This window comes from Bidens hawaiensis, unplaced genomic scaffold, assembly GCF_021521415.1.
Source record: "Bidens hawaiensis isolate Kalapana, Puna unplaced genomic scaffold, B.hawaiensis_p1.1 tig00021509_1, whole genome shotgun sequence".
Classification (NCBI taxonomy): Eukaryota; Viridiplantae; Streptophyta; class Magnoliopsida; order Asterales; family Asteraceae; genus Bidens; species Bidens hawaiensis.
In genome coordinates, this window is record NW_027493343.1 from 355,645 (window position 1) to 378,697 (window position 23,053).

A 23,053-nucleotide genomic window follows, 5' to 3' on the forward strand; every position below is an offset into this window, starting at 1 on the left:
GTATCTTTATGTTATGTGTGTATTTTGTTGAATCATTGTGTTATTTCATTGTGTTAGTTGGGGCTCAAAGGGTTATGTTCTTGTACAAGAACATATATACTAAATCAAAGAACCTATAGTAGTTTGTTGCATGACAACTTGTCAAATTTTCACCTATATTATGCAATAAATTAACAAAATCCAGAAACTAACTTTTCATGGTCGCCGAACCATCCAAATTCCAAACTAGAACAATTCGATCTATATCTGGCAGTATGTAGCATTGTATCTACTCACTGGTAGCAGATCTACTTTCCTCGGGTGTGATTAAACTATTTCACCGATGGTTCTTCTGGATCCGAGTTCTTCCACCTACAAAATGAACAGCGCCGTTACTTACCCCTCAGAAAGGGACAGAGGGGTCCTCTTTGGGGTAACCCTCCGGCGTGAGAATCAGTATCTTTTGGAGAAGATAATAATGTTGTATGTAAGTGAATCTCAAGAGTATTGCTGATCGCTGAATACTCTTGATTTGTGTGACTGGTGTTTTTTCTGTAACTGACTGTGAGTGAATATAATTCAATCTGATTGAATGTGATATCACTGCTTGCAACTGTCAATGATTGAGTGTGAAATGAATGTCCATCAAAGTGGAGTTGATGCTGTATTTATAGTGCTAGGGTTTTCACTGGTTGGGCTCAGCCTCGTTGGCCTCCTCCAACCGCACTGCGCCATGTGTCCTCTGGGACACCTGGCGCTTTCTCGTTGGTTGTAATTATGTGGTAGCCCATGTGTCATGCTGAGTTGTCGACCTTTCATTTGGCAGCTGTCAATATCAGCATATTCTTACTCCTTAAAAAGATGCCTTCTAGAAGATTGTCTGACGTGCACAATCAAGGTTGCCCTAATCCTGACTTGAATAAGGACGAGGTTGATTATGCGCACGTGTGATATGCGCCCATCCTGAGGATGCGCGAAGTCTTCTTTTTATTCTCACGCGCAGATATTTCATGCGCAGGTGTGATATGCACGAGCGTGTGATATGCGCCGCGCGATTGTGCGCCGCGCGCCTATGCGACGCGCGAGCATATGTGATGTGCAAGAGCATGTGATATGCGCCGCGCGTTGATGCGCCGCGCGCATATGTGATGCGCGAGCATATGATGCCTGAGCATGTTTTGTATGTGCCATGCGCCTAGGTTTTGGCTTTGTGCCTTGATAATGTCTTTATCTTGTGGGTTGACCCGCCTTGATTGGTGTTGAGGCGGGTACATACCTCTTCAAGCCCCCCCAGTCTAATGTGTGTCTTATCTCGCGCGAGCGTGGTAAGATAGATATTAGACTCACTGAATTGTCCATTTATAGGGGGTTTTGTCGTTTTCTTGGTTGTTTCCGTCATCGCGCGAAGTTCTATCCACTTTGTTGAAAACCAAAGGTCCAAACACGTGGTTGGTTGGTGGTGACGTGCGCCGTAAACGTGTCAGACGTTTCGTGTGCTCGAGGTGCTACAGTTGCCTTTCACGTCCTCTCACAGCTGTCTTGAACACGTGTCGCGTTCGCATTGGTTAGTACCTGCGAGTGGGGGCGCGTGTCTGTTCCGTGGCAGGTCGGTTTGTCACCTCAGACAGCTGTTAGGGACACGTGTCGCGCCTTCGTTGGGTTGCCCCTGCGAGTGGGGGCGCGTGGAATCCGATCAGCTGCCACTTTTCTCTCTCCTGGTCCTATAAAAGCAGGCCCTTAGGAAATTTTATGCTCATCTTTATTGTTGTTCAAATTCGAATTCCTGCTTTCACATTCTGATTTGAGTGTTTACATCGATTCGAATCCTCGATTATCAGCTATTACAGTTGTATGTCTGATAGTTCATACTCGTCTAGCCCTTCAATCACCTCCGTTGCCTCTCGAAGACGCCGTGTGAAATCTGTGGTGATGTCGACATTGAAGCAAAAGGGGAAGGGGAAGAAGGTTGTTGAAACCACATCGGAGGAGGTAGGGAGGACCAAGGCCACCAAAAGGTGGAATGAAATCCCCTGCAAATTGAAGCAGGCGGATCTCGACAACCTCATCACCTCTCAGGGTTTTCCCACCCTGTTTGGCTGCATGTTGCCTAGGTCCGGGCAAACGGCGGCGAACCCGCCTGCCGGCTATATATCCCTATATAGCCACTTTTTCAGCCACTGCAACCTTCGTCTCCCGATGACAAGGTTTGTGGGTGCACTGTTGAAGTTCTATGGGATTCACATATCCCAAGTCCATCCGTTTGGACTCGTGCGCGTGACTCACTTTGAGTTCATGTGCAAATCCCAGCGCGAGGAACCCACTCCTCGGCGCTTTCAATATTTTTATAAGGCCAAGATCCAAGACAATTGGATATCTTTTATTCCTCGCAGTCAGAAGGTGAAGTGCTCCACTGTTTCATTCAAGAGCCTTCATGACTGGTCAGAGAGGTTCTTTTACATTAAGGCCGGTGTAATCCCCATCCGTATGACCATGCGCTCTATCACTTCTGCGCCTGCGGATGAGGATGTCCTCAAGAACCCAACTGGCGCATGGGTTAAGAAACTGACCGCCGAACCATCCCCCGCGAAGAAAATTTGCGAGGAGGCGCTGGTTGGGGTCGGCATGAGCAGGCTCTGGGCCGACAGCGCGCTTGAGCCCGTTATCCAAGTCGACGGGTTGTGTAAGTTTTTTTTTTTTTTTTTTTTTTTTATTTTATTTTTTTTATTGCGCTAACATCCTTCTTTTGCTGATATCATTTAACTCGTCTTTGCGCAGTCACCAAGGATTACATCCTTGCCGCTTATGATGAACATGTGGAGGGCGGCTCCGTCGAACTTGGCATTGGGGAGGTTGGTTTCCCGGATCGCTTCGATGACATGTTCATCCCAGTGGATCTGGATTTTGACTTTGACGGTGACGCGCCTGGTAAGCCTTCGCACTCTTGCTCATTCCTTTAGAAGACCCAAGCTTATTAACAGTTCTGTCGCTTGTTTTTGTAGATGCGCTTGAAAACTACGAGCTAGAGCTCGCGGAAGAGGAGGAGGAGGAGGAAGAGGAGGCGCCTCTACTAAAGCGCAAAGCTAAGGGGAAATCTGGCGCAGGGGCCAGTAAGAAACAGAAGAAAGAGGACACCCCTGTCGCTCATCCCCATGCTCAAACGAAAAGACCTAAGGAAACCACAAAGGTTTCTTTAAGTTCTCTGCCTGTGAGAGTGGGCAGACCTCCTGTCCACTTGAGGTATGGTGCCGTCGCCTCCTCCGTTCGCGCAGCTGAAGAGATAAGCCGCGCCGCGCCTGCAACAGGTATACTTTGCCTATCTTCATCTGATTGAGTTATTATTAAACCGTTGGTTATTTGAATGTTTGCAGAGCCGGCGTCGGTAACAGATCAGCCGCAGGCGCCACAAGGTGCTACGGCTGCGCCGGGGACTCCATCGAAGTCCCCTGTTCTACCCTCTGAAAAGGGTAGAATGAATTTTATGGCGATGTTCGACGCGCGAACAGAGTTGCGCCAAGGTAAGTGTTGCACATTTGTCTTCTGAATTTTTCCTTTTGGAGTTAGTCATAAACCATTCCTTGTTTATTTGTTCATAGGAGTTGTAGCTGGTACAACAGTTGCTGATGATACTCCTGGCGCAGCTGCCGGCGCCGCTGGTTCTGGTCCTGCTCCTGCTAGTGCTGAGTCTCCCCTTATTGGGATTACCAAGGAGCAGGAGACGGTGTTGCGCGCCGAACTGGCGGCGTCTAGACCTCCTTCGCCTCCTCCTGCACGTAGCCCTCCCCGCGAGGCTGGTTTGGAGCCTTCCAGGTCGCAGCAGAAGAGGCCTGTTGAAGAAAACGAGGAGGACGAGGGGGTTCAAGGTGAAGACTCCTTAGGAGATCGCGCCAGCCCTGCGATGCCGCAAGTATTTGCAGCGCAGACCTCTGGTGGGGCTGGCGCAGACATTCCTGCTTCATCCCCGCAGGTATGTATTGATTTGTTGGTCCGCTGCGCGTATCTCCCTATAAGTATGTTTTATGACTTAGGATTTTTCTTACATTTTTGCAGGAAGGTGACCACGTTTACCGCCCGAGATGGAATATTAATGAAGAAAGTTCCTTTCAATCCATGGGCGTATGCGAGGACTTCTGGGCTCATGCCGTGCCTCCTACTGAAAGGAGGTATCAAGAGGAGCGCACTCGCGCGGACTTGCTGAACGAACATGTTTTCGCTGGGTCGGCTTTTTTCGCTGCTTCCCAAGAGCTGCGTCGTGATTATATTAAAGTACGCGACGCTCTTGTGGAAGCCCAGCGAGAGGCTAAGGTGGCCGCCTGGAACCTGTCTGATGCTCGTGCGCGAGCTGAGAAACTCCAGGCGGAGCTCAGTGAAAATCGAGCAAGTGCCAACACCGCATACATCAAGCGCGGGCATGAGCTCCAGGCTGCGCGGGAGAAGCAGCAATTGGCGGAGGCCGAAGTTGCCAAGTACGCGCGCAGAGTGCGTGTCTTGGAACAGCAGGCCGAGGCGCGTGACCAAGCTATCATCAAGAGTATTACTGAGAAATCATCATTGGAGAGCGAGGTTGCGCGCCTGAAAAGGGATTTGGCGGCCGCGCAGGCCGACAGAGATGAGGCCTTGGCCACGGCGGCGTCCAGCCAGGAAGCACTTGGTGCTGCGCAGGCGGAGAAAGAAAAAATTTTGGCGGCAGCAGCGTCTGACAAGGAGGAACTAAAAAAGGCTAAGGAGACTGTTGAGTTATTAAACTCTCAGGTTCCTGCCCTCGAGACGTCTGTTGCTGGCCTCGCGCAGGATCGCCAATGGCTGGTGTCACAGGGCATGGCTCGCTGCGCTTTGGCGATGAAATATTCCGCCGAGTTTCAAGCCCTTGTGATGGACTGTAATGCCGCCGCGCGTTTGGTGGGCCGAGCTGAAGGGTTTACGGATGGGTATGAGTATGGCATGCTGAGGAAGAACCCATCCGAGTACCCTTACAAGTTCGATGCGGCCTGCGCGGACATGGCCGCGGTGGGGGAAAAGTATATGAATACTCCCATCCCCATCCTTATGCAGGTACCTTGATCTTAATGAGTTTTACTTTACTAACCTTTCTAAGTGTTTGTACTCATTACTTTTCTAATGATTTACAGATAACTGCGCTTGCTGACCAGCCCGACCTCGGCGCACTAAAGAAGTTGCTTGATGATTGCGAGAGGGCTGGTGGCGATGATGGTGGCGCGGGGGATGTTGCCCCTGCCAGCGGCTCTGGCGCGGCGAAAGAATCTGCTCGTGACACCGTTGTGATCGAAGACTCCAATGAGGAGGAAGAACTTGACTATGGTCAGTTCGGAGATGAAGAGCAGACCGCGCCAGATGCTGCGCGAGATGATGAGGATGATGAAGCGGCTGACGTCGACGTGGAGACTTGAGAAGCCCTTCATCAAATTTTGTATATTTATCTTTTATACTTGTAGTTTGTAACTCATCATACTTGTAGATTTCGATCCAATGAAATGAAACTTGTTATCTCCTTTTCGTATCTTGCGCATTTCCATTCATCTCTTCATGTTTGGTTGTATAGATATAAGATATGCTTGAACGTTAAAATAAGAACAAGGTTGTAAGGAAATTATTCACTTTTAACCTCAGTTCTATTTTGTTTGTGGCTCTCGCAGTATCTTGCTCATGCTGACATGCGCGCTAATTTTTCGTTATTTCTTTTTCACGCGCTGGGTTCACGCGGTATGGAAGTATGAGTTTAGCCATTACATGTCAACTTGTGTTACTCAGATATCCACTATGGTTCCGCGCGCGGCCTCGACCTGAGACCTTAACATGATATGGCATGTACTTTGCCTTAGTTTTGTTTAAGGATTTTTATGATCAGGCTGCGCGGGGTGTAAGATGGATGTATGTGAGTGTTTTGAGCTAAGGCTCTTTGTTTTGGGCTAAGGCCCTGACGATTTTAGAGTTAAGACTCATTAACGTGCTTGAGCTAAGGCTCGTAATTTTGGGCTAAGGCCCTGACGTGTTAGAGTTAAGACTCGTTAACGCGTTTGAGCTAAGGCTCGCGCATGTATGTTTTACTTCGCTTTATTTTGTCTTGAAGTCAATATAATGTTGTCATATTGTTCCAATTTAATAAAGGAAGTGTGAAACATGTATGCAAAGGTAATAGAACCAATATTGAAAGATAGCGCGACAAATATTGAAAGATAGCGCGAATCATCATTAATGATGGCTTAAAAGCCTTGATTACAAATTTGAACTTTTTACATGAAGCATTTTCTAAGCTGTGCCGCGTTCCACGCGCGCGGTATCTTTTTTCCGTTCAAATCTTTTAAAGCATACGCGCCTTTCCCCAGGTCTTCTGAAATTTGATAAGGTCCCTCCCAATTGGGGGACATTTTTCCTGGGGGTATTGCGCGACTAGCTTCATTGTTTCGAAGGACAAAATCATTTTTCTTGAAGTGGCACTCTTTAACGCGCTGATTATAATATTTTTCCAGCTTTTTCTTGTATCTGGCTTCATTAATGATAGCCGCTTCTCTGCGCCCTTCAAGCAAGTTAAGATCTAATCTTCTTTCGCGGTCGTTATCAGTTTTGCTCATCATGAGTACCCTATGGGATGGGCATCCAATTTCCGCTGGGATCATAGCCTCTGTCCCATAGGTTAGGCTGAACGGGGATTCGCCATTGCTAGTTTTGCTTAATGTCCTGTGCGCCCACAAGACATTAGGTAACTCTTCGACCCAAGAATGGGATTCTCCCTCCAATCTTTTCTTCAGCCCATTTAGTAAACTTTGATTCGCGCGCTCCACTTGGCCATTCCCTTGAGGATGGTAAACGGACGTGAAGATTTGGTTGATGTGCAATTCTTTGAGCCAGCTTGACATCTTCCTGTCAGTGAATTGTTTGCCATTGTCGCTCACAATTTCCATAGGAAGGCCAAAACGGCAAATGATGTGGCTCCAGATAAATTGCTTCATCGCCTCAGCTGTGATTTTTGCTAGTGGCTTAGCTTCAACCCATTTTGTGAAATAGTCTATCGCCACTACCAAAAATTTCACTCGCCCTTGCGCTTGCGGCAGGGGCCCCACAATATCAATGGCCCATTTGTGAAAAGGCCATGCTGAGGTGACTGGAATCAAGTTGTTTTTTGGACGCATGGTGTTTGGCGCGTAGCTCTGACATGCCTTGCATTTTTGGATTTCTTTTAGCGCATCCAAGTACATGCCTGGCCAATAGTAGCCTGAGCTCATCGCCTTGGCAACCACCATGCGCGGACCAGCGTGAATTCCACAGATTCCCTCATGAATCTCCCTAATCACATAGCTTGCTTCTTCCGCATCCAGGCATTTCATGAGCGGTCCAAGATAAGAGCGCCGGTACACTGTACCATCAAGCAGTTCATAGTTCTGCGCCTTGTGTCTTATCTTTCTCGCCTGTGCGCGATCATCCGGTAACTTCCCCTCTTTCAGGAATTCCATTATTGGAGTTATCCAGGATGAAGGAGTTGTATGAATTACCAGGACCGATTGCGTTTGCACTGACGGGCTGCTCATTATTTCCACCCTGACATCTTTGCCAAAGTGATCAAAATTAGTTGATGCCATTTTACTCAACGCGTCTGCGGACTTGTTTTCGCTTCGCGAGATGTGTATGATTCTGAAGAAGTCAAACTGCTCAACGAGCTTTTTTGCCTGCTCTAGATACAGAGGCATTGTGTTCTCCTTGGCGTCATATAGGCCGTTGACCTGAGCAGCTACCAAGTAAGAATCAACATGCGCCTCTAGTCTTTTAACCCCAAACTTGCGCGCGATGCGCAGACCAGCCAGCAGGGCTTCATACTCAGCCTCATTGTTGGTACTCTTGAAGTCCAACCTGATAGCATAAGTATATTCATGATTATCAGGGTCTACCAGTTTGAGACCTGCGCCAGACCCTTCGCTGTTGGAGGCTCCATCAGTGAATAGCCTCCAAACATCTTCTTCATCATTTGCTCGCGGAGGGTCTACCTCGCGCTGAGCTTCTTCAATCTTTCCCTCTGGGATTTCCGTGATGAAATCCGCCAAAACTTGACCCTTTATTGCTGGACGGGGCTTATAAGTGATCGTGTGTTCACCTAATTCCAGCGCCCACTTTGTCAGCCTTCCGGAGAGCGCGGGACGTCGCAAGACTTGCTGGATGTTGTAACCAGTCAGTACTTCAATAGGATGACCATTGAAGTATCTATGGAGCTTGCGCGACGCGTGTGTTAGCGACAAAACTAACTTTTCCATGATGGAATAGCGCGTCTCAGGGTCTGTGAGCACTCGACTTACATAGTATATTGGCGTTTGGATCCCCTTGCGATCCACCAATAATACTGCGCCAATGGCGCGATCTCCAGCTGACAAGTACAATGTAAGGGTTTCGCCAGGAAGTGGAGCTGTGAGCGCGGGCAGCTTTATGAGACATTCTTTTATCTCATTGAAAGCTTGCTCAGCCTCAGGCGTCCACTTGAATTGGCTCTTCTTCAAACAATTCCTCAAGGTGTTAACGAATGGAGTAGATTTGCTGGCGTGGTTCGCTAGGAACCTGTTGATTGACACCAATCTACCATTCAGCTTCTGAACCTCTTTCATGGTGGCTGGTGAAGGCATGTCAAGGATGGCTTCCACCTTCTCAGGATTCACCTTGAAACCATCCTTAGTGACCATTACACCAAGAAATTTCCCCTCTTCCGCGCCGAAAGTACATTTGCTCGGGTTGAGCTTCATGTTAACTTCCGTTAGGCGCTGAAGAGTTTCCTCGATGTCGTTGAGCATTTGTCTCTCCTCCCTGCTCTTTATCACCAAATCATCAACGTAGACTTCTAGATTCCTTCCGATTTGTTCATTGAAAACAGAATCCATAAGTCTCTGATAGGTGGCGCCCGCATTCTTTAAACCAAAGGGCATTTTTGTGTAACAAAAAACACCCTTGTCGGTTCTGAAGGCCGTCTTGTCTTCATCCTGTGGTGCCATTTGAATCTGGTGATAGCCTTTGTAGGCATCCAGGAAACATTTGAGCTTGAATGGCGCCACGGAGTCCACCTTTGCGTCGATGTTTGGTAGTGGGTAACAGTCTTTCGGACATGCTTTGTTGAGGTCCTTGAAGTCAATACACATCCTCCATGACCCGTTGCTTTTCTTTACCATCACAGGATTGGCTACCCACGTCTGGTATCGGATCGGGCGGATAATGTTTGCGCGCAACAAGTCCTCAACTTGCTCATTCATGGCCTTCGCCTTTTCATCCCCCATGATTCTCTTCTTCTGAGCAATTGGCTCCACCGACTTGAACGTGTTAAGAGAGTGTTGCACCAAGTCTCGCGGGACCCCAGTCATATCGGAGTGTTGCCACGCGAAGACCGTCATGTATTTTGTGAGCAACCTTTTCACTCTCAATCTGGTGTCGTCTGAAATGGTAGCGCCAATTGTGACCGTTTGGTCGGGGAATTTTGGGTTTAAAATCCACTTCTCTGGCGCATTGTCCGCCGTTGGAAGTTTCATTCTCCCTTCCCGCGGCGTGGTTGTCACTGCGCACAAATGATCGCGGTAAACAAATGCTACGCCTGTTGGTGTAGGGATCCCCAATGCGCCGTGCGCTGGCGATGGTACAGCATTAAATTGGGCAATTGTTCCCCTACCCAGGATCATATTGTGGCATGACGTGGTGGGCAAGACCAAGAAGTTGACCACTTCGGCTCGCTTGTGCTCATCATCCCCCATAGTTAGTTCAAACTGAATCTGGCCTAGGGGATGTATGATTTCATTTGAGACACCACAGATTGGTGCGTTCACAATTTCGAGCCGAGCTTGGTCTGCCGGGTCTAACTTTCTGAAACACTGCTCATACATAATGTCAGATTCGCTTCCAGTGTCCACCAGGACCTTTGACACTTCGTAATGAGCAATGTGTGTGGTAATGACGAGAGGACTGCTTATTGAAGGGCCTCCCCTGATTCTTGGGAAGATGACTTGCTGCTCGCGCCAATCTCCGTGAATTTGCGCGCTTCTCTTTCTTGACGTCTGCCCTTGTCGTCCCCCCTCAGCCACACAGATTCTTTTGTACTTCTTGCTGGCAGAGGCTCCCTCCGGTTGCTCATCTTCTATTCTTTGGTTTTTTACCAAGTGAGCCAGCCTGCCAGACTTTACATCCTTCTCGATCGCATCCTTTAAATGATGGCATGCGTCGGTGTTGTGGCCCGGGGACCTGTGAAATTCACAATATTTACCACTGTTTTGCGGCCCCTTGTAGTGTAGTTGCTTGGGAGGCTTGAATTGGACATTCTCAGTACTTAACACCTGTGAAGGTGTTTTAGTGAGGGGAGTCCATATTCTTGGCAGAGGTCTGCTAGGATCTCTGCCGCCCTCCCTCTTGTCACCCTCCCCGTGTTTACGAGCATCCTTTTGGGGCTGGGGTGAGTTTGGTTGCGCTTGTTTTTCCGCGGAAGAAAAACTTGTTGGCTGCAACCTGGACCATACAGAGTTCTGTTTGGCCCTCTTCTCTTTGCTGCGCGGTGATTCAGCCTGATGCGCTCTTTCTCTTGCCCTATCTTGGGCAATCTGTTTCTCATTTCTCGCGAAAACTCGCGATGCCTCCATTAACTTGGCCCACGTGGTGGGCATACCATCTTTGCTTACGAGAGCTCGTCGTAACTGATCACTGCGCGCGCCTTGTATAAAGGCCACGCGCAGTAGCTGCTCAGTTATGCCCCCGATTGCCAGGGACTCCTGATTGAAACGAGTGATGTAATCTTCAATCGTTTCATCATTCCTGCGGATGCAGTGCATGATGTCATCAGGATCGCGCGTGTGCCTGCGCTGCTGTACGAAGTGGGCCTGGAACTTTTCTAATAGTTCCTCGAAGCCATCAATTTGCCCTGTCGGCAAGCTCTCGAACCATACTCGCGCTGCGCCTGTGAGGCAGCGGGCAAACATATGACACCATGTTGGCATCGTCCAGCTCTCTAGGTTTCCCGTGTTATAGAAACCTTGCAAAAAGTCATCTGGATCTGTCGTGCCATCATATTTCCCCAGACCACTTGGCATCTTGGTCTTGTGCTGGATGGGAGCCTGCGCGATGCGCGCAGTAAACTTTGAGTGTTTTACCAGGATGGCTGGTCTGTAGGGTGTGGTTACGTCCACTTGCCCTCTGACCGGTGGGCTGTATGGCATGTGCAGATCCGGATCTGCTCTGGCTCCTGGCACCATGTTCACAGGCGCGCGGAGCTGCGAGCCTCCTGCATGAGTATCCCTTGTCTTTCTCATGCTATGCACCTCTTCATCACTGAACTCTGTGTGTGCAGTGTGAACAGAATGCCCTTCTTCCGGCGCGCGCGGCCTTTTTGTGGGCTGCTTCTCCATCGCCTGCCTTTGTGTTTGGTCGGCTAGCTTCTTCTGTTTCATCATTTCAGTGTACTTTTCCATCAGACGCCGCTGCTCATTTATGAGCCATTCATTCGGATCGTCTGCTTCATCTTCTGGACCCATTGGTCCCTTCAGCTTCGCGCCGGCCATATTTTGTAACGTGCGATCGTCTGGAGGAGTTTCAGTCTGGCCGTGAGGGGTTGTGACGAAGGGACGGTTGCTGGTGGTACGCGTAGAATCACGCGGAACCCTCAGAACCTGCTGTCCGTCGTTAACACCCTCACGTTCAATATCCTCCAGAGCTTGATCAACGTTACGAACTCCAGAAACCATGGTGATTGAATTTTTTTTTAGATCTGGATGAGATCTGATTGCCGTTTGTAACAGTGGATGGCGCCAATGAAGAAACGTGGATCTACTCACTGGTAGCAGATCTACTTTCCTCGGGTGTGATTAAACTATTTCACCGATGGTTCTTCTGGATCCGAGTTCTTCCACCTACAAAATGAACAGCGCCGTTACTTACCCCTCAGAAAGGGACAGAGGGGTCCTCTTTGGGGTAACCCTCCGGCGTGAGAATCAGTATCTTTTGGAGAAGATAATAATGTTGTATGTAAGTGAATCTCAAGAGTATTGCTGATCGCTGAATACTCTTGATTTGTGTGACTGGTGTTTTTTCTGTAACTGACTGTGAGTGAATATAATTCAATCTGATTGAATGTGATATCACTGCTTGCAACTGTCAATGATTGAGTGTGAAATGAATGTCCATCAAAGTGGAGTTGATGCTGTATTTATAGTGCTAGGGTTTTCACTGGTTGGGCTCAGCCTCGTTGGCCTCCTCCAACCGCACTGCGCCATGTGTCCTCTGGGACACCTGGCGCTTTCTCGTTGGTTGTAATTATGTGGTAGCCCATGTGTCATGCTGAGTTGTCGACCTTTCATTTGGCAGCTGTCAATATCAGCATATTCTTACTCCTTAAAAAGATGCCTTCTAGAAGATTGTCTGACGTGCACAATCAAGGTTGCCCTAATCCTGACTTGAATAAGGACGAGGTTGATTATGCGCACGTGTGATATGCGCCCATCCTGAGGATGCGCGAAGTCTTCTTTTTATTCTCACGCGCAGATATTTCATGCGCAGGTGTGATATGCACGAGCGTGTGATATGCGCCGCGCGATTGTGCGCCGCGCGCCTATGCGACGCGCGAGCATATGTGATGTGCAAGAGCATGTGATATGCGCCGCGCGTTGATGCGCCGCGCGCATATGTGATGCGCGAGCATATGATGCCTGAGCATGTTTTGTATGTGCCATGCGCCTAGGTTTTGGCTTTGTGCCTTGATAATGTCTTTATCTTGTGGGTTGACCCGCCTTGATTGGTGTTGAGGCGGGTACATACCTCTTCAGTATCCTATCCAAAATTGATATGTGGTAATTGAATTATAAAGAAGAAATCATAATTTGCAAAATATGTATTTGATTAACTTTGAATCTGCTCGCAGTTGTTCTTGAACTAACATGATGATTGCCAGGGCGATACAACCTTACATATTAATCCAACTAAAATTAATGATTACAAGTTTAACTCTTAACTTTACTAACTAATACTAACTGATCCGACTTAATACCAACATCATCATAAGAACTCCAATTCTACGATATCTTGTCCTGTCAGATTGAGTATCCTAAGAAAAATTTGGTAGGCGTTAGCGGGAATTTTTGCTGAAATTTGAACGATAGCTTGTTCAGGACAAAAGTGTATGCTAACGCCTATCAAGATTCTTTCAGGACAAAAAAGATCGCTATCACGTAAGTACTGGGTAGCCTGAAGAGCCATCCTTTAAGCCTTGCTTCGTCGCGTGCCTAGGCACGCTTTTTTAATCCAAGAATACAATATAGTGATATATTCATTACTACGAGAATATATAAAGTTACCGATAGCATATAATAAATTATTGTGCTTTTCATTTCAACGTTTTCCGACTGTGAAAAACTGAATATTGGTGGTACTTTTCTACATCATTCCTTCTAGTTAAATCTTTGGAAAGATGGCATATATTCAAAGAAAAAGCAAAGGAAATGCCAAGGATGCTTTTATAGAAGGCATTGTCACTGTTATCCCCACTAGCTACAGTTATGTTCTATATCCTGTGAGCATTAAAAACACCTGGAATCCATGAAAATTGTGAATTGTGATTATGAAATATGAATGACCTCTTTGTTAGAATAGAATCAGAATATTGTTTTTGTGGGAGCACTTTGTTTGTTCTCTATAAGTAGTCCATAATTAGTGTGCAAGAGCATTATACACAATTATTACTACATCTAATTTCTTTATAGAGACTTCTCTTTCCAGCAATTTCTTGAGCTCATCATGGCATTGAATCCAATCCCTTATTATGTTACTATTTGTTGATTTAATCCTTCTTTTGTTCTAAATCATGAAAATGGTATTTAATTTTGCAGGATGGTAGTATACTATTGGGACCATGGGGAGGACATGGAGGAGATGAATGGGATGATGGAGTTCACGCTGGAGTTAGAGAAATAACTCTTGTATATGGCAGCTGCATCGACTCAATCCATGTAACATATGATAACAATGGTAAACCCTTTTTGGATAAAAAACATGGTGGCGTTGGTGGATCCAAATCTGCTCAGGTATATTTTCACCAAATTTATCTAAATGCATCTTATTATACGGGATTATATTAAAGTAACTTCTTGTAAATAATTACAGATTAAGCTGCAATTTCCAGATGAGATTTTGATAAGTGTTAGCGGACATTATTGTCCAGTCGTCTATGGAGGCAGTCCTGTGATTCGGTCACTCACTTTGAAGACCAACAAAAGGACATTTGGACCATTTGGGGTTGAAGAAGGAACACCCTTTAACTTCTTGACAAATGGAGGCCATATTGTCGGGTTTACTGGAAGAGGCGGGTGGTTTCTGGATTCACTTGGATTCTACTTATCGAGCGCTAAACCAAACCTCTTTCAAAGATTCCACAAGATGTTTCACGGATTTAACCCTCTTGCTATTAGAGATGGTGAACACAACAGAAGCAAAGGCTCAAAAGGTTATAGGTGGGGTATTAGATATTAAATTAAACATATATTATTATATGACAATTTATATTATATTATATCTAGACTTATGATAAGGATGTCGGGACATAGGATTAATTTAGGTTGATAATTACAACCGTTATTTTGACGGTTACATGCTCCCGCCAAACCGTCATTCATTGTTGTATATATAAGCACATGTTGTAAACTTTTATGGTTACCAAGATATTCAATAAAATATCCATTCGTTTCATACAAGAATTCGATTGCATGCTTTGTTTGTTTACACACACATTCGACATGAACAACACGAATTCACTAGTGATGTTAACGATGATTACGGCTTCCGCTAATAAAGTGATATCAGAGCCATGGTCGAAAATCGAAGAGAAAAGATCAAATTTACATGATCTTGGGAAGAAAAGAATGAAGACGGTAAAACGCGGATACGAATACGGGCGAGAAATCAACAATGATCTCGATCGTATAACCCCGCGATTACGCGCGATTGCAAAATTGAGACAAGATATTGCAATCTTAGAATTGGAAAAGGAATTAATGATAATTGAACATTCCGACGGTGATACATCTGAACCCGGACGGATTGATGAATGTGATACGGATTATGATGATAAAAAGGACGATACGGATACGGAATCAATAGAGAATTTGGTGGGTTATCAACGACACCAGAAAGGAACATGCAGCGATGACGAAGAACAAAAAGATTATCAGGCACGAAATATTGCATGCCTAAAGAAATCAAGTGACCAACGCAACCGGTCACCGACGATGATAAAGGAATCGAACGACAAGAATCGCGATGCTTTGTTCTTCAAAGAAGATATGGAAATTCATACAAGGGATAGACTACAACCAATTGAAAAAGAAACATTGCATCGACAGAAAAGAAAAAGAAAATCAGATTTTGTGACAAACTTTAGCGACCAAAGATTAAAGGCTTTAGTGACAAAAGTAAGACAATTTGTGACAAAAAGGAAATTTAGTGATCCTGGTTACGAAAATTTCCGGAAATCAAGAAGATCAAGAATCGACCAAGAAACAGTGGAACCACAAAGACATTTTTGTTATCGAAAACCGGGGCATACAATTCATAATAGTCTTATCAAATTTAAGGATGAATTAATTGCCTCTATAAAGGATACAATGAATGTTTGCATTCAACGTGAGAACATATATAAAAGCGAAGGTTATAAGGTGGTCATCATTAAAATGAGCACATGGGAAGAACAATATCGAATACGAGGGTACTTAATCAAGATCTACAAACTAATGGAAAAGGATCATGCATCCATAATTTCAAACAAAAGTTTGGATGGAAGTCACACAACTACAAGAAACCAATTATGAAAGGAATATGCAATGTTCATGGTTTATATGCAGTAAAGAAGAAGCCCTACACGAAGAAAAAGAAAAAGGAAATCTGTCAAAGACTTCAACGATGATAGTTTAATTTAGGGGATAGTATTAGATATTAAATTAAACATATATTATTATATGACAATTTATATTATATTATATCTAGACTTATGATAAGGATGTCGGGACATAGGATTAATTTAGGTTGATAATTACAACCGTTATTTTGACGGTTACATGCTCCCGTCAAACCGTTTCATTGTTGTATATATAAGCACATGTTGTAAACTTTTATGGTTACCAAGATATTCAATAAAATATCCATTCGTTCATACAAGAATTCGATTGCATGCTTTGTTTGTTTACACACACATTCGGCATGAACAACACGAATTCACTAATGATGTTAACGATGATTACGGCTTCCGCTAATATGGGGCATATGATGATCCCTAAGTATAATAATAATATATAGTAATTCATTGCATGAGATGCAAATTTCATCTAGTATTTCATTATTGTCTATCAAATAAGTACAATTCTAAATAAAATGAATGGCATTACCAATTGAATCTCAAACAACAGCATGTTTAATAACAATATATGCAAAGTACTAGTTTCAAGCAGTAGTAAAGAAGAACATAACACAAATATGATTCAGGCAAATGGAATGCGTGCTGGACATGTACTGGATTTAGGCAAACCCAATAGCAATGGCATGCTGTCGTGATTGGTATATGGTGGATCATACGACACTGTTTAGCGACGTTTGCCGTTGGTAAAGAGTATAAAGGCTTTTTATTTTTAAAGAATATTAAAAAGAAGCAAAACGTTTTTCTTTTACCACCACACATACCCCCACCACCATCTTGTTAGTGTGTTCTTGAACAGCCATGATACTGACCTCAACAAAACATTATATTAATTTCTTATTCAAGTTGTGTAATATTGATCATTCGATCAGTTGATGTGTTTCCATTGTGAAATTGGTTAATATGTTTTTCTTTTTTTTTTCAAATGGCAACTTACATTAAACCGGCAAACTAGGAAGACGCTAGAGCAACAACAAAGAAAAAACAACTTACAAACGAATTACAAAGAAAAACTACAACAATCTTCCCAATTTAAAACTATAAACGAGGACATGTTTTTATTCTTAAATAAGCCTAAAGATTTAATGGCTTCCATAACTTTATGCACTGTAATATTAATTAGCCTTTATTTTCAAAGACTGCCTTGTTTCTCGCCTCCCAGATAAACCAATGTCTTCCATGTAGAGCCTTCTACTTTTTATTGCTTAACGAGACAATTTTATGTATATCGAGGAGATTGAGAACCGTGAAAACAAGAATAGGAAGAATATTGCACCATGAGCATATGAAACCCCAAACCTGATTAGCGATTCACAATATTGTTAACCCCCCTAGTTCTTGGTCATTTGCTTGTGAATGAGAAAAGTGGCAATTTCTCCTACAAATGTGAATTTAAACAATTCACATGTGCAACATGAATTATATTCATGGCCAGCCCGTTTGTATAACAAACCCAAGCTAGGGCTTTGGGCCTCTAAAAATTTTGGGCCCGACTTCTTAGAAAAGTTATATGCCATAATGGTAGAACTTGATGCTTGTTTTTGGCAAACCAGCGATCAAATCTCACTTCCTCTATACAATTTTAGTGTTTTGAAGGTTTCACTAATTATTTTGTAGTACTTCAAGTACATACATTTCGCTTATCTTCAAATAAAGATTAAATAAATAACCTGAATGTATCGTTTCCAATTATAGCAAAAAATACAAGAAAAATACATAACATAAGTTTAGAACACACTATATAAGTGAAGACACTCATTATTTCTCAAAATTGATAATATATTTACATTATACTTGTATATGTCCATGTTTAAATTGTCCATGTATTGTCCACTATCTTTTGAAGTATCTCCAATAAAGTTATTTTCATGTCGTGTCCTAACACATTTATATTTTAGTTGGTTTTTTATGAAAAAAATCCAAATATTGTCAAGCTTATGTTATAATGAGTTGGTGAGACTAATTTGGTTATATGTTTAACCTATTTATTTAATTAAATGTGAAGCACAATAGCAAAAAACATTGAAAAGAAGAATCCAGTTATTTTTTAAATGCCCTCACTTTTTTATTTGCTTAGGGTCATCAAAATAGTTGGGACGATGAAATATAACTATTCATTTTGCAATTTGTCATTTCTTTAATTGTCCAGATTACCGGTTTTTTCGTTTAATTACTGAGCTTTGCTTGGCAAATCAAAAGAAAGACGGGTAGTGTTAAAAAAGGTTAACATTAGTCTTGTTAACAAATTCTGGTGATATGAAAGTTGCCATTTGAAAAAAAAAATTGGCCATTTTTTTTTTCATTTTGCTATTTGTTAAAAGGAAAGGAAAATGATACCTTACAAATGTGCAAGTGAAACTGTAAGATACTAATTTGGTTTGGTTATGTTCACGCTCGCGGATCAAGTCGAGTGTACTATTTTTAGTTTGTAATTATTGTCGGTTCTAAATCCGGATAAAGAACGATAAAATGAAAAGAAGCTCCATGAAATTTCATTTTGTTATGCTTTTAAACCATTTAACATCATAACATTTTATTGATCATCCAATACGATACACTAAAACATTCATTACTACCATAACATATAACGTGTATACTAATGTGACTATTTCACAGTTACAATAATGTTACAACTAGCATATAAGAAATGCATCTACTTTCCATTACAATAAGTTTCGATGGTCCAAAGTTGAATATTAGTGGCCCTCATTCCTTTTAGTTCCATCTTTTGATAGCATATATTCAAAGAAAAAGTAGAGGGGAATTGAATATCAGAGGTAATTTTCCCACTAACTACGTACAATTCATATTCTACATATGTGAGCACACAAAAAAAACATGTTCTATATATGTGAAAATAATTTTTTAAAAAATAGTGCATAAAATGTTTTATGCAATTATGCATGTGAATTGTGAATTATGAATTGTGATTATGACATGTGAATGACCTCTTTGTTAGAATGGAATCAGAATGGGAATAAGGAACCTACATTATAGCTCTATAAATATGTACGTAGTCTATAATCAGTATGCAGGATCAAGATCAATATACTTAATAGACAATTATCACTATATCTTTCCATCAACTTCTTGGGCTCATCATGGCATGAAATCCCAATCCCTTATTATCTTTATACTTGATCTAATCCCTAACTTTATTATATTTTTTTTCTCTAAACTATGAACATGGTCTCACTTATAATTGAATATTGCAGGACGGTAGTAAGCTATTGGGACCTTGGGGGGGGCATGGAGGAGTTGAATGGAATGATGGAGTACACACCGGAGTAAGAGAAATAACTCTTGTATATGGCAGTTGCATCGACTCAAGCGTAATATATGATAACAATGGTAAACCCTTTCCGGCACAAAAACATGGTGGCTTTGGTGGAATGAAATCGGCTCATGTAAATACATTTTCACTAAATTTCCACGCACTATATTTAAGTTGGAAACTGATTTTTGGAATTTTTTATGGATAAATTTCAGATTAAGCTGCAATATCCTGAGGAGATCTTAGTAAGTGTTAGCGGGCACTATTGCCGTGTGGTCTATGGAGGTAGCCCTGTGATTCGGTCACTCACTTTAAAGACCAACAAAAGAACATGTGGGCCATTCGGGGTTGAAGAAGGAACACTCTTTAATTTAGTGTCCAATGGAGGCCATATTGTAGGGTTTACGGGAAGAGGCGGGTGGTTTCTGGATTCAGTCGGCTTTTACTTATCAAGACCTAAACCAAACCTCTCTCAAAGATTCAACATAATGTTAAAAGGATTTAACCATCTTGCTATAGGAGATGGTAAACACAACAAGACCAAAGGCTCAAAAGGTTATAGGGGATACTCATATGCATACGAGTAATCCCCACAGAATAATTTCTTTGTAATTCATAATTGCAGGAGATGCAATCAGTCTTTCATCTTGTATTTAGTTCTTATCTAACCAATAAGATAATACATGCAATTCTAATTAAAATAAATGACATTACTAGTTGAATCTCATTATCTCAAACAGCAGCATGTATGTGTTTCATAATAATATATTCAAAGTACTAGTTTCAACCAGTAGAACATAACATAGCATAGCATAAGCTCGGCTAGGCGCCTAGCTTGAGGTCATCTTCCTCAGCCTTCTCATCATTCTTCGCTGCCACCACGTGCCCCCGTAGGTTTTGGCAAGCTAATCGACACCCCGAGACCATAATCCTCCGCCACTTGCTGCATCAAACTGTTCACTTCACCTTCCGGAGTCGAAAGCACATACTCCCCGCCATCAAACTCTCCATAAACTATTAGAATATTAAACATCATATTTGTTATTCATCGTTTGTAATTATAACTTATGTACTTATATTACTCTTATTATTATTAGGATTAGTACAAGGGACGGATATGATTGTGACATATTAAATGACTGCTGCAACACTACCATTACAATTTACAAATGGTTACTGGCGCCAAAAGTCACACAGGTTGAGAAAACCGTTATTTACCCGCCCTTGTTCATGTATATATATCATGTAAATGTGATAATTGTGATTACCAAGATCTTTATGTTTTTTTTGCTGGATTAGGTGGTTTTACAAAAATAAAAGTAAATTTAGGTGGCTGACTAAATTTTAAGTGCTTTTAGATAATTTGCTATATCAAATAGCGGATTATGAGACACATCAGCTAAAACTTTTCAAGTAGTAATCCATGCCATCGTCCAAGTCCAAGTCATCATCCAAAAATGGTGGTTTGCGTAATCCGCTATTTCAGATAGCGGCTTCCACATGTCACAATTGGATAACTTGGATTGCCACAGCTCGGAAAAGAAGTACTTAAAATTTAGTCAGCCACTTAAAACTATTTTTCTTTGTAAAACCACCTAATTCAGCAAAAAAATCGATCTATCTGATCCTTGAAAGATCCTTTCTATCAATAAAACATCGTTTACATTATCCATTGTTGTGTATCCTTGTTATCAATTTCATATATAATTACCAATTGTTGTTGTGCACTTTCTCATACGTACTATACCCAAATCTAATTCATTGATAGTTAATCCGTCTGCTGATCACCTCCATATTCACAAACTGGCTAGCGTTGACTCAAGCGACTTGACGATCGAGCGCATTGCCTTACCAATTGTTGTATCGAGTCGTGTGACGACCGTCGAACCTTGACAATAACCTAAGATAATTCAACATGTATTTTAATATATAGAACCAAATGATTTATCATTTTTAATTACTTTATTATTGATAATATAATCTTTTAGCTGTATTTTCCAGACAAATTAATGATAATTATGTACAAAAAAAATGTGTTAGAATGGAATCACAAATTTTGAATGTTTTATATATGCGCATTAAACAACTAACACCTTTTGTTTGCTCTTTATATCAACGGTAATTTGTGTACAATATATTCTTTTTTCTAGCAAATTCTTGCTCTTTTTATCAACCGTTGGTGGGACCGAAAAGGAATCAGAATGAAAATAAAAAAAGAAGTCGGAACATGTTTTACGTATGTAGAATATAAAATAATTAAAAACTCAAATAGAATCTCTGTATTACTATGTTTGCTACATTTATACCCAATTATCTTTGCATCTTCCTTGGAGTTAATCTTTCTAACAAGTAATTAGGTTCTTCATGGTATGCAAATCCTTAATATATGCTTAATTAATATTTTTTAAATTTGTTTTAACCCAAGCTATGCTCCCTTGCTAGCTTATGTTTATTTTAATAATGACATAACTGGTATATGAAATACATGGAACAGGATACAAACCTACAATTGGTACCATGGGGAGGAAATGTTGGCAAATATTGGGATGATGGAGTACACGGTGGAGTTAGAGGAATCACAGTTGTGTATTGTTAGCTGCATTGACTCGATCTTTGTAACATATGATAACGATGGTAAATCTTTTCTGGCACTAAAACATGGTGGCATGGGTGGAACCAAAAGTGCTCAGGTAAAATATTCTTAGATGAATTTAGGTGAATTTATTGTATACATTTTCTGAAACTTTTCTTGGTCGAATTTCAGATTAAACTGCAATTTCCTGAGGAAATCTTGGTAGGCGTCAGCGGGCATTTTTGCCCTGTGATCTATGGGGGTTTCCCAATGATTAGATCGCTTACTTTTAGGAGTAACCGGAGAACATTTGGGCCTTTTGGCGTGGAAGATGGAACACCATTTAATTTCTTCACAAATAGAGGCCACATTGTAGGTTTTTATGGAAGAAGTGGGTGGTTTTTGGATTCAATCGGGTTCCGGTTATCAACCCATAAACCAAAGCTATTCCAAAGGATCCAGATGATGATTAAAAGATATAACCGCCATGTTGTGGACGATGATGAAGATTGGAAAACCAAGGGCTCAAAAGGTCATAGTTGGGGCATTTGAGTATGTTAGTTTAGATTGTTATGTGTGCATTTAGTTGAGTCATTGTGTTATTTCATGTCCCTTGCAAGTTATTTTCTTGTAGAAGGAGATATATGCTAAATAAAAGAATCTCTCACAGGGTCGCAGTTTGTTGCATGACAAGTTGTCAAATTTTCATCTATAATTAAACAAAAATCTAGAAACTAATTATTCATGGTCGTCGATCCGTCAAAACTAGAACAATGACTCAATAAAATGAGTAGTACATATTATCAGTTGAATCTCCGGCAGCATTATGTTGTATTGTTGCGCCAAAATTGATATGTGATAACTGAATTATATATAGGCTGAGAAGAAACTATGAAATTCAAAATATGTATTCGATTAACTCTGAATCAGACTAAACTGAAATTGATCAATACAACGCCGGCAATTGTTTCTTGAACCGAAATGATGATTTTCGGAGCGATGCTAGCTTGGAAAAAACATATATAAATTACTTACTAAACGTACTAAAACTAAAGATTATAAATTTAACCCTTAACATTACTAACTAATACTAACTCATTGGGATTAATACCGACTATATCATAGGAACTTCAATTCTACAATTTCTTGTCCAGTCGGATTGATAGCTAAATTGCACAACTTGTGTATGTATATTTACTCGTGTGGCCTGAAGGGCCACCTTAGAGCCTTATGTTGTAGCATGCCTAGGCACGTTTTTTAAATCCAAGAATACATTAATATAGCAATATATTCATTACTACCAGAATATATA

General features: G+C 42.1%; 1 protein-coding gene across 1 annotated transcript; it reads left to right on the forward strand.

The window, feature by feature from the left end:
- Positions 1-13,212: 13,212 nt before the first annotated feature.
- On the forward strand, positions 13,213-19,971 carry LOC143563713 (jacalin-related lectin 19-like). The gene is made up of 3 exons (XM_077051199.1): positions 13,213-13,731; positions 13,821-14,015; positions 19,385-19,971. Exons 1-3 carry the CDS (start codon positions 13,729-13,731, stop codon positions 19,754-19,756), a joined length of 570 nt encoding a protein of 189 aa, XP_076907314.1. The 5' UTR covers positions 13,213-13,728; the 3' UTR covers positions 19,757-19,971.
- Positions 19,972-23,053: the final 3,082 nt, after the last annotated feature.